This window comes from Chiroxiphia lanceolata, chromosome 8 (genome assembly GCF_009829145.1).
Source record: "Chiroxiphia lanceolata isolate bChiLan1 chromosome 8, bChiLan1.pri, whole genome shotgun sequence".
Lineage (NCBI taxonomy): Eukaryota > Metazoa > Chordata > Aves > Passeriformes > Pipridae > Chiroxiphia > Chiroxiphia lanceolata.
The window spans coordinates 10,576,370-10,592,565 of NC_045644.1; the positions used below are offsets into that span (position 1 = coordinate 10,576,370).

Genomic DNA, 16,196 nt, shown 5'->3' on the forward strand with positions numbered 1-16,196 from the left:
GGACCAGCATCTCCAGCTGCCTTCTTGTGCAGTCCCCAGGCCCCAGTGCTGACACACTCCCTGATGCCAATGGCAGAACACCTTGGAGGAAGAAGTCACACCTTGACTTGGAACATTGCTCCCAACCAGAGGCTCACGTTAAGCTGAAAACGCCATCTGACAGGCTGTGTGTTGTGTAGGTCTGATCAAGACCCATCACACAGACCTGCTGCTTGTGCCAGTAAAGGATCACACTGGCAGGTTGTCATTTCTCACAAAAACTGGCATTCTCACAAGCTGTCAGTTGTAGGGGAATGGAAATCCGAGAGCCTCAGACGCTTCTGAAGTGGATGACGTCCTAAAGGACACAGGCTTTCAGTCCGTTCTTCCTACTCCTGACATTTTCTCCTTATCCCCATGCTGCCCCACCCTGGCTCTTATTCCTCATCAGTCCTGATTCACTTTTCCTCCTCAGTTTTAGTCACCATGCCTTTTTCACCAATGGGCTGTAATTCCTGCAGTCACTCGGAGCACAGAAGATGTTTGAGCTGTTGCTTTCTTTACTCAGCACCACAATCTGTGATGACTTTCAGGGCTTAGAGGGTCAAATTATGTTCAGGAACGCACACATGCTCACCTAACTGACTTCACTTTCACAGAAACTTCTGTGTAAGCAGGTATTGCAAAACCTTACAATTAGGCCCAACTTCAGGAGAGTAGAACAGCAAAAAGTGAAGCCTTGAAACATGCAGAACTTCCATAAGAAGTTTTGAGCTTGTGCTTTAAAACAAATGGCACTTGAAACTCTCAACAGCATAGCTGTATACTTTCATCAAGGGCCTTGCCAAGCAACATTTCTTTCTATAACTTGATTTTATAAGTGCCAAACTGCTGAAGCTTTCCTAAATTCAGCTGAAGCCAAACAGCCAGTGCAGAAAAAAAAAAAAGGTCAGCCTATAGAAATAAATTTTGCAGGGACAACAGTAACAAAATGCCTCATAATGCGAAATACTGCACAATTGCAGTACCTATGTAAAAAGTGGAATATCTATGTAACCTATGGATTGCTCTGCTTATAATGACAAATGGTAAAAAAAGAAAGATTAATTAAAAAAAAGCAAATTTTGCTTAGAGGCACAGGACAACTGAACAAAAAAAACTCCTATATTTTCAGGAAAACAATCCTAAAAACTGAAATATTAATGCACTGTTTTCTTCATGGTTTGATCCAAATTAATACATCAATATCTGTCAAGCCTGAGATACTGCCCCACTGACAGGGCAGTGCCTGCTGGGCAGGCAGCCTACCAGAAATGCCTAGAAAGATCCAGTGTCTCTTTTCTGGACTACACTTGGATTGCCATTTCTGTCCTGAGGACAGACTGGTTTGTTTGCAGAAGCCCATTTTTTTGCTAGTTACTAAGTCCCTGTGCTGAGCACAACAATCCATAAATACAAGGTTGAAAAACAGGACTTTAATAACGTCTTCACAGCGTTCGTTGCTGCTGAGCACTCCGATCTCTGACTCTGAGCTGCTTCAGGATTTGACATTAAGGAATGCAGATATTGCGGGTTTAAGTGTACTTATTCACCATAGCACATGCTTGTTTCAAAAGACTGTGTAGTCCCAGCTATCTTCAAGAATAACTTCCTATAAGTGTTTCCATTAGCTCTAGCTATAAAAATCACCCAGCAGACTGTAAAAAAAGAGACATAATTGTGGACCTACAGTAGAGTTCAGTGTCTCGAGTCGCGAGTTAAACACGGCTGGCGATGCAGACGTCTTGTGCAGCACCACTGCCACCTCCTGGTCAAGCCAAGTGCGGCTGCAGGATGCGCCAGGGTCTCATCCAGCTGTGGAAGTTTGCCTTAAACCCAGGCAACCCCCTCCTGAAAGCCAAGGCTTGCCCAACTATCCCAGTTACTGGAAACCTCCCGTTCCCAACCAGCTGTCCATTCACTACTATCGCAGATCACGCTACCTGCTACCCTACAGCACCAGCAGGGCCAGAAATTCTCCGGTTACACCAGTTCCTCCGGTTGTTCCGCAAGTACAGTGACGTCAACTGGACAGCTTCCCACTAGGAATCACAGCTGAAAGCCTCAATGTTAATGCTCAATGTTAATGGTAAAAGCCAATTCAGTTGCCTTTTCTTTCTGTTGCTAAATTAGGGAAACAAATTCTGCAGCATCTGTGATGAATTACTGTCTTAAATTGACATGCCTTCATTTGGCAATAAACTGCACCAAAGGTCTCTGCATCATGTATGATAAAATGTGAGATAAACATTCCAGTAACATGGTATTAATCACTTTTAATAATTACATTACTGCATTATGACTTTATAGCCTGTAAATAATGTGGCTGAATTCAATGGAAACTCTGTAATACTACACTACAATGTATAAACATCTCATAAAAAGTAATGATTTTTGAAGAGATGCAGTTCTGGTGGCTACTCTGCTGCTTCTGGATAAGATGAAAGTACTGGATGCAGTTAGAAACATTCAGATACGACACAAACATACCTGGACTTGTTTTGATCACATAACAAACACAGAAAGAACAAAATCTTGACAACAACTGGACATGTATTTTTTTAAATAGTGCCAATGTGCTACTATAAATGTATCCCTCCAAGCACCAACCATTTAATGAACTGTAAAACTTAGACTTTTTAGAAAGTCTAATCTGTAAGATAGCAGGAAGACATCCTGCCTACACTGTTTTCCCTCAATATAGTATAAAAGAACTTGTCTAGTCAAACTTAGAAAAAAACCCCTCTACTTCTGGATGAAGATAAATCCAGTTTTAAGGATGTAACTAATGAGAATTTTCAGTTTATAGGAGTTAAAGATCAGTGGTTTTAAGATCTGGCTTGTCTTCCTATACATAGCAGCATGAGTTTGCATTACAGCATGAATTTGAATGACAGCATGTGTTGAAACAGTGTCCAAAGAGACACTATCCTGAGCTGTAGAAACCAAGAGAATAATTAAAAAAAATAAAAATAAAAAGTCTTAAACGTAATTATATCTGCAGCTTTTAGTCAGCTAGGTGTTGCAATATTTTTTTATTTTTTCCGAGTGCTTCATACTGTTTTTCTTTCCAATTAGATATATGATGAAGTCAAATCAGGTCCTGGTCTTCCTTTATGAGCTAAACAGATTGAGCATCTCAGCTATTAAGTGAAGAACGTTCTCTCCAACCATCAAATAATGTTGGTTGCTCTTTTTAGAAGTCTCCAGACCCCATGAAACTCTAGTCTCTAGACCCACATATATTGTTTCAATATTAACTCTCGCCAAAGCTTTTACTGAAGTAAAATATCGCATTATGCTCCTGTTGGTACAACCACAGAAGTGTTCTCCCTTTTGCTCCAGGTAAGTATCTCCCTTTGGAGATACCTGGACACTATATGCCTCCTCAGTCCCTCTCTGTCACTTCAATCCTGCAGATACAGCCTGGATTTCATGTTCTGAAATGTGAAGTTGAAATTGGCTCTACTAACTCACTATGTACGCTCACAGTCATTAGGATTGCTCTGTATCAATAAATTTGTATGTATTTCTACAGTCGCTGATCTGTCCACAATCTTATCAGAAAATGTCTTCTTACCTATTTCTAGTTTATTATGATATACTAATGAAAATACTAAAAAGATGTTATTGCTATTTTCATTGTTACGCTTGATCTCATCAATCAGTCTCTGAACAGTGTCCAGTAGTTTCTGTATTTTAATTACCAAATCATATACCAAGATATAAAAGTGTGTTTTATTCCAGGTCAGGATATCCTCTGAGGACACAGTAGATGTATTTCCCCCTTAGTATGTAAACAAACCCAATGAGTCCAAGTGTAGTCACCTTCCTGTGCAGCACTGTGACCATGAGAGATGGGATGTTTGCAGGAGACACAGATCCTCTTGCTAATAATACTAAGACACTTTCTGGGTACCTGCCTAATTCCTCTGGCTCATGGGCTCACAGCCAAGTCGATTACTGGATTTCCACCAGAAATATACTTTTCTTCCTGTGACAGGCTTGAAGAAGCCACTGAGCTTTCCCCCCTGTTCTTTCCCCTTTCCTCTCCTGTTGTAGGATTGAGACTTACTCTCTCCTAAATGGTTTGGTATGAAGCTTCGTATGGTTCTAACTATCGTGTAAGCAGACAGAGAATGTTGCTGTGTTTGATACCGACACAAATGAAGATGTGAGCAAGTGAACCCATGGGGTGCAGGCAGGCTCAGGGACCTACGGTCCCCTCCAGCAGCATGTGCTCAGACAGAACAAATCTAACATGGTTCCTCTGTGAGCAAAGAGTCACGGAACAGTTTGGATGGGAACTTTAAAAATCTTCTCATTCCAACTCCTTGCCATGGACAGACACACCTGCCATTAGACCAGGTTGGTCAGAGCCCCGACCAGCCTGGCCTTGGACACTTGAAGAGAACCGTGCCTTGCCCCAGAGAAGTTTGAAGCTGTGCCAGGGGAGGTCTAGACTGGACATTAGGAGGAATTTCTTCACAGAAAGGGTGATTAGGCATTGGAATGGGCTGCCCAGGGAGGCGGTGGAGTCACCGTCCCTGGAGGTGTTTAAGGAAAGACGGGACGCGGCACTTGGTGCCAAGGTGGTATTCGGCCACAGACTGGACTCGATAACCTCAGAAGTCTTTTCCAACCCGATTCCGTGATTCCGTGACGCTGCTGCCGTCAGTCCTGCCAGGGCACAGCCGCCTCAGTGCAGCTCTGACCCCGTCCCGCGGAGCCGCAGCGGCGCCATTTGCCTGAGGAGGAGCAGGAGCTACTACTGCTTCTGCTGCCGCCGCCGCCGCCACCGCCCCGTCCTCACACGGGGCTGGTCGGGCCCGGGTATCCGTGTGGCTCCAGCTCCGATCCCGGGTATCCGTGCGGCCCCACCTCCGATCCCGATCCCGATCCCGATCCCGATCCCGATCCCGATCCCGATCCCAGCCCCGCCCCCTCAGACGCGGCCCCGCCCCGTGGCGCGGTGGTGGGCGGGGCCGCCTCGCCGCGTGACCCTGCGCGCCGCGTGACGCTTTGGCGCGGCCGGCGGCCCCACGTGACCTGCGGGGCCGCTCTCGCGAGCGCCGGCGCGCGCCGGCGCGAGGCCCCGCCCCCCCCTCCCGTCCCCGGCGGAAGGAGCCGCAGCGAAGCGGCCACGGCCCGACGGGACCCGGAGCGGCGCCCCCGGCCCGGGGAACCCTCGCACCGCCGAGGTGAGACCGCCCGGTTGAGACGGCCGGCACCGCCCAGCGCGGCCCTGCCCGCTCTGAGCGAGACTGGGCCCGACCTGCGCCTGTCCTGGGCCTGCCCGCCGGCGCGGGGCCTGCCTAGGCCCGGCTCCGCTCCCGCCCCGAGCGGCCGCTCCGTCCCGCGAGGGGCCGGGAGGGGCCGGTCCCTGCTGCCGCAGAGGGTTTCGATGCTGAAGCCCTCGGCGTGCGGCAGCCGAGGGGGACACGGGCCATGCGCGGGGCTCTGCCGGAGACCCGCATTTCAAGGGCCCGAGGGGGTTGAGGTTCGGTGAAGCCCCCGCAGCTCACCCGCTGTAACCTTCGCGTGTGCCCCGCACACGCACGTGTTGGAGCGTTGGCTTTATCAGAAGTCGCTCAGGAACAGCCGTTTGTTTTATTATTTAATATTTTAGTAGCACCTTTTCACGGTGTTTGTTGTTTTCGCCTCGCTCACCGCACATGCCGTGTCTAAAAAGCAGTACGGATATTGTTCTGATGAGGGTTTTTTGTGTGTGTGTGTGTGTGTTTGTGTGTTCCTTGCAGATGTCGGAAGACCTTGCCAAGCAGTTGGCCAGCTACAAAGCTCAGCTCCAGCAAGTCGAGGCTGCCTTATCTGGGAATGCCGACAATGAGGATTTGCTGAAACTGAAGAAGGACTTACAGGTGAGAACCCGAGGGCAGGTGAAATTTGAGGGTCTTTAGCAGTTGTTTCATCTTTCCTAAGTATTTGTACTATTACGAAAATATATACTCGGTGGGTTTGTTACTTTCTCTTCACATAATTTGATACAGTAATGATAGGTTGGTTTGAAAAACCCTAAAGCGTGGCCTATTTTAAACTTGTCCTTTTGGATGAGTAAAAAAAATGTACTCATTTGTACAGCAAACTCTTCTACTAAAAACTTTAGCCAGAGTGGTGAAAGATATGCCAGTGCAGTCTTTACTGTGTCTTGGTTTTAAATTTTTTTTTCCTGAAGCATTTGGCAAAGTCATTATTTTTTGTTGCTTTTGCTAATGCTGAAGGCTGATGGTTGGGCTTCACATGATGCCTTTCTGTTTATTTTTGACTTCTCAAAAAAACTTGATCCAGAACCTGCTTACTTGTTAAATGCATTTGCAACATTAAAAGCTTTGGAGAGTAGTTCTGTATTTCTTGTGCATCTGAGCCTCGACTGTGTAAAGGTTTTTATATAAGGAAAGAAAAGAGTTGTGCTTGTCATTTGCCATGAGACCATAGCATGTTCTTAACAGCTAAAAACCATTTCAGGACCTTGGGGTATTGTTTGGTGACAGGAAGGCCACCAGCCTAATATCACGTGGTCTTTTAGATGCTTGTGCATATAAAGACACATTGACGTGAAGAATCCTAGCAGTGCTGTTAAAATTCATCCTGAGAGTGCAAGATGCTGCTTCATTTCTGTTGTGGATTGCTTTAGCCATTAGGTGTAAAAATATATTAAACTACTCAGTGCAAGATCCAGTGACCACTGCTCTGTATGGAAATAACAGCAGGAAAAACGGTGCTTCAGCCAAAAACACAAGTAGTGCCTCAAATCAGTGATCTTTAGAATTCCTTTTAAATTGCAAAGGCTTTGTGCCCACAAGGCACTTGATAGATCATCTGAATGTGCTCTGTTGTACACTGTTAAAAGCATGTGTATATTTTTATATTTTTAAAATGCACAGCAAAACCCATATGGGATGATATTTCCGATACCAACACGACCTCGGCTTTGATATGCAGAGATCATTGATGTGAAAGGACAACTTGCAAACTTTTTAATAAAAGCTTTCTGCACAGAATGGGGAAGATCTTTACACTTTCGTCCCCAAAAGGTTTGCTATCCATATGTTCCACCTTGAAAATGACATAATGTTTTGCAGACTTGATATGTGCCGACTAAACAAACAATTGTAAGAATGATTCAATGCTTCAGTGTCCCAACTAAACAGCTTTTTGTCAGTTTGAAAAGATGATTACTATGTAATTGAAACTTTTTTTCTATTACGAATAGTAATGCATCTTGTATACTTAGCTTATTATTGAGTAACAAGATTAAATATTAGAAGAAGTTGTTATAAGTACCTAGGTTTTCACTTTTTGTTTTGTTGAAGCGTTTCTAGGACACTGTCTATGCACCCAAGAACCAAACTTACCTTTTGTATCAAGTAGGGTTGATGGCAGCTGTCTTCTTCTGTAACTGAAGATGAGATCTGTGGGTGTTGTGTGCTGGAGTGTAGAGCTTTCTCTGGCTTTGTAAAGACCAGTTGGTCAGGAAGAATCTTGGCAGACTGTACCTGGTGTTTTCTGTGGGTCAGACCTTCATGTCACCTGGCACCAAGCCAGGTTGTTCAACCCGTTTGGCTGTACTGAGCTGCTGTGGTAGTCCAAGTCCTGCTCAGAAATTTTCTTGGAATGATCTGATCTCTTAAAGACTTTAGAAATGTCTCATGGCTTGCAATAAAATTAGTCTGTGTCTTGTGAGCTGAGCATTATGATACGTGGGTATGGGGTGAAGATTTTTACCTAAAGTTTGGTATTTTATAGGCTGGTGTGCAAGTGACTTTATTGAATTCAAAGGATCCTTGGTAGACTTGTCTGAAACTATTCATATCCAAGTTCTACAGTAAGCCATGTCTGAGTGTGGCAAGAATAAGTCAACAGTTTGGTGTTAACTGGTAGTAGCAGTAGCTTTCAGGTGTAGCTTGTGCCTGAGGTGATGTATTTGACCTGCTGAGATAGATAGCTGTCTCAAAGCATAGTACCTCTTGGATTTGCAGAATACAGCTGTCATGTTGAGGATAGTTTGGGAATTTGCACCTGGGAAGAAAAATTACTCTAATGCTTTGTGTTCTCAAATTGCGTAACTTGGTAATCAAAGTCTATTGCTCTTCAGCTGTAGTGTTATGGAAAATTGAGACCACGGTAGTAGAAGTAATTGTGTGATTCTGTGCTCTCAGTTGCTACTGATTGTGCTCACTGGTGCAGTTATGAATTAGCAGCTCCTCTAAAGCAAAGAGCAAAATTTTTGTTAGAAAGTTGTTGGAAATCAGGACATTAACAGCTGCCACAGAAACGAACTGATAGACCATTCATGCTACTTGTATGGTTTATCAGATAAAAATGCATGTAAGTTTGTATTATATTAACTTATTTGAGACAGTGCTTAAAATTCTTTAGGTTCTGAAGGAATGAAAAACAGCTTTACTGCATTTTCCTTAGCTAGTCTTTGTACCGCATAGCTGAACTAAGGTGTGAAACTGAGAGGAAAGTTCAGGCTTTCAGTTTGAGCACTGTTTATTTGTAACCCTCCCCTGATTAAAATATTTATTGTTTGTTAGGAGAGTGACAATGGTTCATGCTGAGGTACTCAAAGAACTAAAGTTTTCTTATTTAAGGCCTGCAGAGTTTCTTTGCATTACACTTGAAGTTTAAATGGCCTTTTAGATGCTGGCTCCTTTGACGTTTAACAGTAATGAGAGAGGTCGTGATTACTTGCTCCTGAATGTAATATTGGCAGGAAGTTGGGAGGGACTTTTGAATGCTCCTGCCTTTGAATGAGTAATTTGAATGCTTTCTCTGAATGAGAGGCTTTACAGTGTGGCAGTCTTGGAAGGTACTCTGCCACCCTGGCTCCTGGTGCTGCAGTTCAGCCAAGGAAAGAAATGCTATAAAAATAATAGGCTACCTTTTGAAAATTTGAGGAGGGCCTAGGCAGCTTTACTGCAATACAGTGAGGACTATAATCTTTTTATCTACACTTGCAATGAATTATTTTAATTAAACTATTAAAAACCAAAACTAATCCACTTTACATAAGCTATGAATTTAGTACAGTAATGTAAAAAAATCCCAATCCTAAACCAGTAAGCTTGGGGTAAAAATAAGTGTGGTAAAAGGAGTTGGAAAAATTATTCTTTGTGGTTTTTTTTTTTTTTTTGTCTTTTCTAGGAAGTCATAGAGTTAACCAAAGATCTCCTTTCAACACAACCTTCGGAAACTCTTGCAAGTTCTGACAGTTCTGCTTCTGCCCTGCCCAGCCACTCATGGAAGGTTGGGGACAGGTGTATGGCCATATGGAGTGAGGATGGACAGTAAGTGTAGAAACTTCTCTAACAGTTACATGAAATAGTTCAATGGTAAGAGATTTTCATTCAGTTTGAACTGACCCTAGGGTGACTGAAAGCAAAAAGAAAGAAATAAATATGGCATTAGATATTCTTGTACTGTCTTTATTAAAGGTCAGTGTTTTAGATAGATAGCAAAGAGATGTGGTGAATGCATCTAGAAATGCCCTGTTTGTCACTAACCTTATAAAAGTAGGGTAGCTTTGGTAAATTACCATTCGCTAATGTAATAAATGACAAATTTAATGAATTTATCTGTCAGGGCAGTCTTTTGTAAATGTTTCGGGATATGTAGTTCATAATTCATCATTGCATTCACGTGTATGTCACTGATGGCTATGAAGAAAAATCCTTGCTATATCTCAGTTTGTGCCTCTAACTGGAAATGAATTTTTAATTGTAAATGCTGGGTTTGATTATGAAATTACTAGCTGTGTAATGTAACTGTGGCATTAATCAACCTTTTGGATTTGGTCTCCCATTATATTAGCCTGTGAAGTTCTGGGAACCCAAGCAGACCATTCTGACTCCATAATTTTTGAAATAAACAGTCTGAAATTACTTTCCATACTGCGAAATGTGTAACTGTTGCAGCTTTTTTTAAATTACTATTTATGCAGGAGCAACATTCCAATCATTACCACTTAGAGAGAAGCTCTACTGTTCAACAAATGTGGTTCTATTAACAATGTAGTAACCACATAGAGATTTTGGTATAGCTGTTGAAATCTTAGGTAGGAAACTAACCTAAAAGTGAACAGTTCTTCTGTCACAAATTATTGAGTAAAATGTTTTTGTGTTAGGACTTAAAAATTGAATCTTGTAGTCTTAGGTCACCATTGGGTTATTCTTCTTGCTCTCATCACCAGGTTAGAGAATCAGAGGTTGGGGAAGAATGTGCCAATGTCCACTGAAGTGAATCTTATTGGACTTAATTGTATTGCCTTTTTGAAAAAGTGCTGCTTCTTTTTGCAGCATTTCTTAAGGGAGCAGTGTTTCATGAAGAGCTAACCGACTCTGGGTTTTCATGTATTTTCACCTGGCTCAACTCAAGACATTGTCCCACTGAAAACGCCCAAGAAATTAGTAAATGTTAATTGGAATCATGTTTATGAAATATTTCATTTTATTCCTCTGTTTGCTCTTGATGCATCCTTTTTCCTCTAAATTTAGACATCTATTTTTGGAAATGTCACTTTTTTTTCATCTTTTCCCATTTTGAGGTCAGTTTGAGCAAAATCTTTCATACACAAATATGAAATGGACTAATTTCTGTAAAAATTTCAAAATTGCTATTTTAAATCAATAACAAAAAGTTTGGGGTTTGAAGTGTTGAATGTTTTGAAAGCTTCAGTTTTTCTTAATTCTTTTTCATATGGAGAAAAATGGAACCAAAGCTTTGCGCTTGTGAGCTGACATTTTCTAAAACTCCTCAGTGAATTCCATGAAAACTGTGTTCTGTGAATGCACTACTTTTTTTTTTTTTTTTTTTTTTCTTTTCCTATTCCATGACCTGCCAGAACTAAAACCAAGTCAGGATATCTGATTAGATTGGCCCCAGCATTAATCATTGGTCTTGGTAACAGTGAGGCCATTGCTCCTTAAAGCTAAAGGTCAAATACAGCAGATTCCAGTCTTTGCTCTTCTGCCCCTTTGTCCTTAAGGAAACAACTCTTGGTTTGATTTGTGTAGTGTCCCTGAAAATCAAGGCTGGTATCTGCAAGTTTTTCAGTTTAGGGGCATTAGCTGGCTGACAGTGTAGGTGTTGAAGGGCTGAGTATTAAAGCTTTACTCACATGCTTACAGCCATGATATCTTTACAGGTGTTATGAAGCTGAGATTGAAGAAATAGATGAGGAGAATGGAACAGCTGCAGTCACATTTGCTGGATATGGCAATGCTGAAGTTACACCTCTGTTCAACCTCAAGCCTGTGGAAGAGGGAAGAAAAGCAAAAGAGGACAGTGGCAACAAACCCATGTCCAAGTAAGTAATACACAAAGAGAAGTCTGAATGTTGCTTTTTGCGTCATTTTTGTTGGGTTTTGGGTATTTTTCCTCCTCAGCTATAAAAATTCGTTAATGAAATAGGTTTTTTTTTTTTTCTTTTTTAATTTACATCTCTTGAATACCTTTTGCTTGAAAAAGGAGCTTAAATCAATCTAGAATATAATGTTTGGTAGGTTAATGTGGCTGGTATCAGGTGTTATCTGTCCTGGCAAGATAACATGACAGACTTTGTTTGTACTCAGATTATGATATCTGAAGTTACCAGGTATGTGAGTTGTAGATTTTGAAAAAAAAAAAGTTAGTACTTTTTAATTGAAAATGGAGAATTTCAGCCCAGATCCAGTGCAGGCTGTTCCCAGAGCTATGGTTTGACTAACAAATAAGCTTAGCAGTAGGAAGGACTTTTGCCCCATCCCTGTGTTAGGATAGCTGTGTTCTCCCCATCACTGGGGACGTTACTTGGTATCCTGCTGTGTCTTACACAGAAAGGTAATTTTAAGGGCTGAGAACATTTTTTAGTATTCTTATGTTGGACAAGAAAAGATGGTACAATTTCAGAGTTTGTTATAGCCAATGATCCCTTCCCTAAATGGTTGTTCAGAGGGACACTGCATTGTGGCATAAATTGACTCCTTAAACTTCCTTATCTTCACTGAAGTAACCTAATCTTTGTTCTTTCCCTTCCATCCCTGTCCAATACTTAGTAGCATGGGAGTCTTGCAGATCTCCAGAAAATTTTGGGCTTTCCACTCCAGTGGGCTATTTAAATTTTCCAAACCCAAAATTCTTCTGAAATGAAGGAGTGCTGATAGGTCCCTTTTCAGTTTCAGAAATCAATTGCACCCGATCCTATTGGCTGCTGCATCTGACATGGGCTTATCAGGTGGTGGTGGTTCTTATGCCAAATATATAAATAAGCAAAGTAATGCTTATCCTTGGGAAGATTTGGTTTGGGTTTTTGGTTTGTTTGTTTTGTTTTTTTTTCCAGAAGTGGAGAATATTTACAGCCTTTGTTTTATGTCATTTACTTCTGAAAAACTATTGTGTATGTCTGTTTTACAGGGGGTTTAGTTTATTACAGGAAAAGGAACGCACTTGAAATGTGGGTTTGCTTTTTTTTTTCCTTTTCTCCAGAAAAGAGATGATAGCCCAGCAACGAGAGTATAAAAAGAAGAAAGCTTTGAAAAAAGCTCAGAGAATTAAAGAACTTGAACAGGAACGGGAGGACCAGAAAGTCAAGTGGCAACAGTTTAACAACAGAGCCTATTCTAAAAACAAAAAAGGCCAGGTTGGTTTGCTTTTGTTGGTATGTCAATAAAAACAGGGCATAGACTTCTGTGCAGTACTTTGGGAGAAAGGAGGAAATGGTTTATAAAGGGATGTAAAGTGGGGTTTGTCTTTGGGATTCTGAGGTGTGCAGTTTGGTATTTTGTACACTTACAAGGCCTGGCTTTTTACTGGATGATTTTGGAGGAGTGCTGTGCCTAAGAGACTGAGCTTGCACTTAACTGAGAGAGCTGGGCTCACTGTCAGCTGCCAGGTGGTGTTTGTTGGAGCTTAGAACCTGAGGGCCCCCCTTCACCTCCAAGTCTGGCTTCTTGCTCTGTTTGACCCAGCAGACACAGTGCTAAGGAACTGCCCTGGTACAGCAGGTGCAGAAAAGGCAGTGAGGACGTTTTCAGGTCTTATTCTATTTCTCTCATGGCTTGACCAAGAGCTGCCAGACACAGTGGTAAAACTTCAGTCTTCTTTATGAACCATTATTAGAAATCACCCTATGAGACGTCAGTTTTATTCATTTTATTTATTGGCCCAAGGTCCTGAGTACTGCAATCACAACCAGTACTTAAAGGGTGCCAGGAGATTCCCAGCTCTGTTGCCTCACGTGCTGGTGTGTCAGGGATGAGCCAGCCTTTAGAAACTGTGCCTGTCTGTAGGGGAGGAACTTGAGAATGTAGAAGCACTTCAATGGTAATGATTGCCTGTTGTAAAATCCACCTAGTTGTTATTCAAAAATGGTGTTTTCTGTTTTATTTGCAGGTAAAGAGGAGTATTTTTGCTTCCCCTGAGAGTGTAACTGGCAAAGTTGGAGTTGGAACATGTGGAATTGCAGACAAACCCATGACACAGTATCAAGATACCTCTAAATATAATGTCAGGCATTTGATGCCTCAGTAACAGGTGAAAAAGGTGGAACTTCATCTCTGCAGGGCTTTACACTTATCTTTTTATCATTATATTTTTCTAAAAGTAAATTATTTGTTGGCACATAGTGAGTAGTCCATTCTGTCACCATCACTTTGGCTTCAGCTTATGAGCCTTAAATCTCCAGCTATTGATTTGACCCCCCCCCAACCATTAAACCTTTTGTAGCAGGTAAACACTTTCATTAACTGCTCTTGCCTGTTACTCTCAAAGCAGTATTTGTCTGCAGCTTTGATCTCTGGAATCTTTCATTCATTCCAGTAGTGAAGGATTTTTTTTTCCCCTTTAAGAAAAGTGATGGTATAACAATGGCACCTTAACAGCCTCCCTGGTCTCTGTAGTCATGGTGCTGTCTGTGACACGCTCAGCATTACAGAGCTGCTGCAGCTCTGGGAGAGAGCTTGTATGTCACATGGAATTGCTAAGGAAGTTCAAATACCTCCCTTACAAATCCACTGAAGATCGGTTTGTGCCGCTGTAAATGAGGGCAGAACAGGGCTGATAGGATCTTTATTACTAATGATGACTTACGTGCTAGAAACAATTTAATTTAATTCCAGTCTGAATTTCCTGTGCTTGAAGTAAAGCAGAGGAGATGCTGTTTCTTGTTGGTTGGGGTTTTTTTTGTTCATTTTTTAAATACTCATCAAATTTTAATAGGAAGTTAGTGAAATGTAACCAGAAAACCATAGGACAAGGAACTGTACTTAAAAATCCTCCCCCTCTCCAAGGATCAGAGTTGGAGACTGGAACCAGCTGTTGCTTGGAAAGGAGCTGTCCTCTCCCCTCCTGTAGATCTTGTAGGTTTGATGGTACAGTCACAGACCTGGGACATAACAGTGACAGCCTGTGCCTGGGCCTCTTCCATGCAGTCAAGGAGACCTGTGGCACAGCAGATAGGAATGCCTAGATCCCACTTAATTAGTTGTGAGTGAGTAAAGGTTAGTCTGGAGTTTCTGTCCTTAAATAACTGACTGGCCCTAGTGTCCATTGTAACTTCAGCTGTATTACAGTGCTGCTGAGCCCCTTCAATCTTATCCAGGAATCCACGTGTAAAAGCTCTTGCTTTCTTGTATTCTCTCTGTGATTTGCTTTCCTCTGTTACTTGTCTTGCACTTACGGTAGTGGTGCCACCTCTGAACCCGTAACGTGTTTAAAGAACTTAATGGGTAGCCCTGTATACAATGTAGATATTATTTTTGTAAAATCTAGGGCTGAGTTAATGGACAAGAGTACATCAGCTATTTCCCCCATTAAATACAAGGTGTGTCTTGTCCATTGATTCGGACCATTATTTCCCTGTATATTATGTTAATGTAGCTCATTTTGTAATTTGTTAACTAGATCAGGTCACGTCAGCAATTGTTGATGCACTGATTGGTGGAAATGTCCATCAGTTACCTGAGTCACAACTCAAGCTAAACTCTACAACTGGTAGTTTAGAATCCATACATAGAAAAAGGCTCTCCCTATAATGGGAGAGGGTGATTTTTATGAATACAAAGTGTGTTAATTTCAGTTTTGTATGTTTAACTTTTATTAAATAAAGTGTTTAAAATCTGCTGGATATATTTGATGTAGTGGAAGTATACATGGGGGGGATGATGACAACAAATCATCAGGATGGGTTAGAATCTGCTGGACAGAATGTAATACTCAGAAGTGGGTCACAAGTACTGCACACTCACTGCAAGATTAAGCAGATATTGCTTAATTCCTCATCTTCACTGGTAGCAGGGGGCTTAAATTTTCTTTTGCATAGAAAACCTCTGAAGAGTGAAATAACCTTACTTCTGCTTTTTATAAATGGAGTTTGTGCTGCAGCTACAGAGACGTCCCAGCAGTGGCATTAAATAGGTGACAGTTGTGCCACACTGACAAGCTCACTGTTGAGGAAGGTCACCTGTTGTCTTTCACAGATAGCTGTGATACAGCATCCCTTTCACTTATCCAACAGGAGCATCTTGGAGTTAGAACTGAAACGTGCCAAAGTAGGCAGAACTGGAGCTTTCAGGAAGCAATCTTGAGCCTTAACTCCACCTGTTCTTTCACTAGAAAGTAGTCTTTGGAAAAACAGGCTTAATCCATACCTGACATGTACTACATCTGCTTATCTTCTAATGTAAGAGATACAATAAATAGACCATCCCAGGACTATTTCTTTCCTCACTAGTCCTGAAGAGAAATACAGTGAGTCAACAATGCAATAGGTGTGTGAACCTCCCTTATGGTAAGGAACAGTCCAGCCTTAGTTAGGACTATAGCTGCTCTCATGGACCTGGTTTTAACTGAACCTTTCAAAAAATTTAGTGCAACTTATACCTTTACTTTGCTTTGAGTAACTGTCACCTCTCTTACAAACTGCTTTGCCTCCTGAACTTTGCTGTAACTCTTCTGTTGGGCACTGCAAAGAAGTGCTGAAAGAAAGGTTTTGATACATTTTACTGGAACACCTTACCTGGAATAAGGGACACAGGGAGACCACCACTGTGGCTGCTGTGGTCTATATGAAGAAAGAACAGCTTGAAAACAACTTGTACAAATAAAAAAGCCCCACCAAAACTGCTGTATTGGTCACACAGCTGTTCCTTATACCACTTCAGTTTTTTTGATGCTCTTGC

General features: G+C 41.9%; 1 protein-coding gene across 1 annotated transcript; it reads left to right on the plus strand.

The window, feature by feature from the left end:
• Positions 1 to 5,098: 5,098 nt before the first annotated feature.
• SMNDC1 (survival motor neuron domain containing 1) lies at positions 5,099 to 15,142 on the plus strand. The gene is made up of 6 exons (XM_032694412.1): positions 5,099 to 5,219; positions 5,778 to 5,897; positions 9,187 to 9,329; positions 11,186 to 11,347; positions 12,505 to 12,658; positions 13,411 to 15,142. The coding sequence occupies exons 2-6, from the start codon at positions 5,778 to 5,780 to the stop codon at positions 13,546 to 13,548; spliced, it is 717 nt and encodes a 238-aa protein (XP_032550303.1). The 5' UTR covers positions 5,099 to 5,219; the 3' UTR covers positions 13,549 to 15,142.
• Positions 15,143 to 16,196: the final 1,054 nt, after the last annotated feature.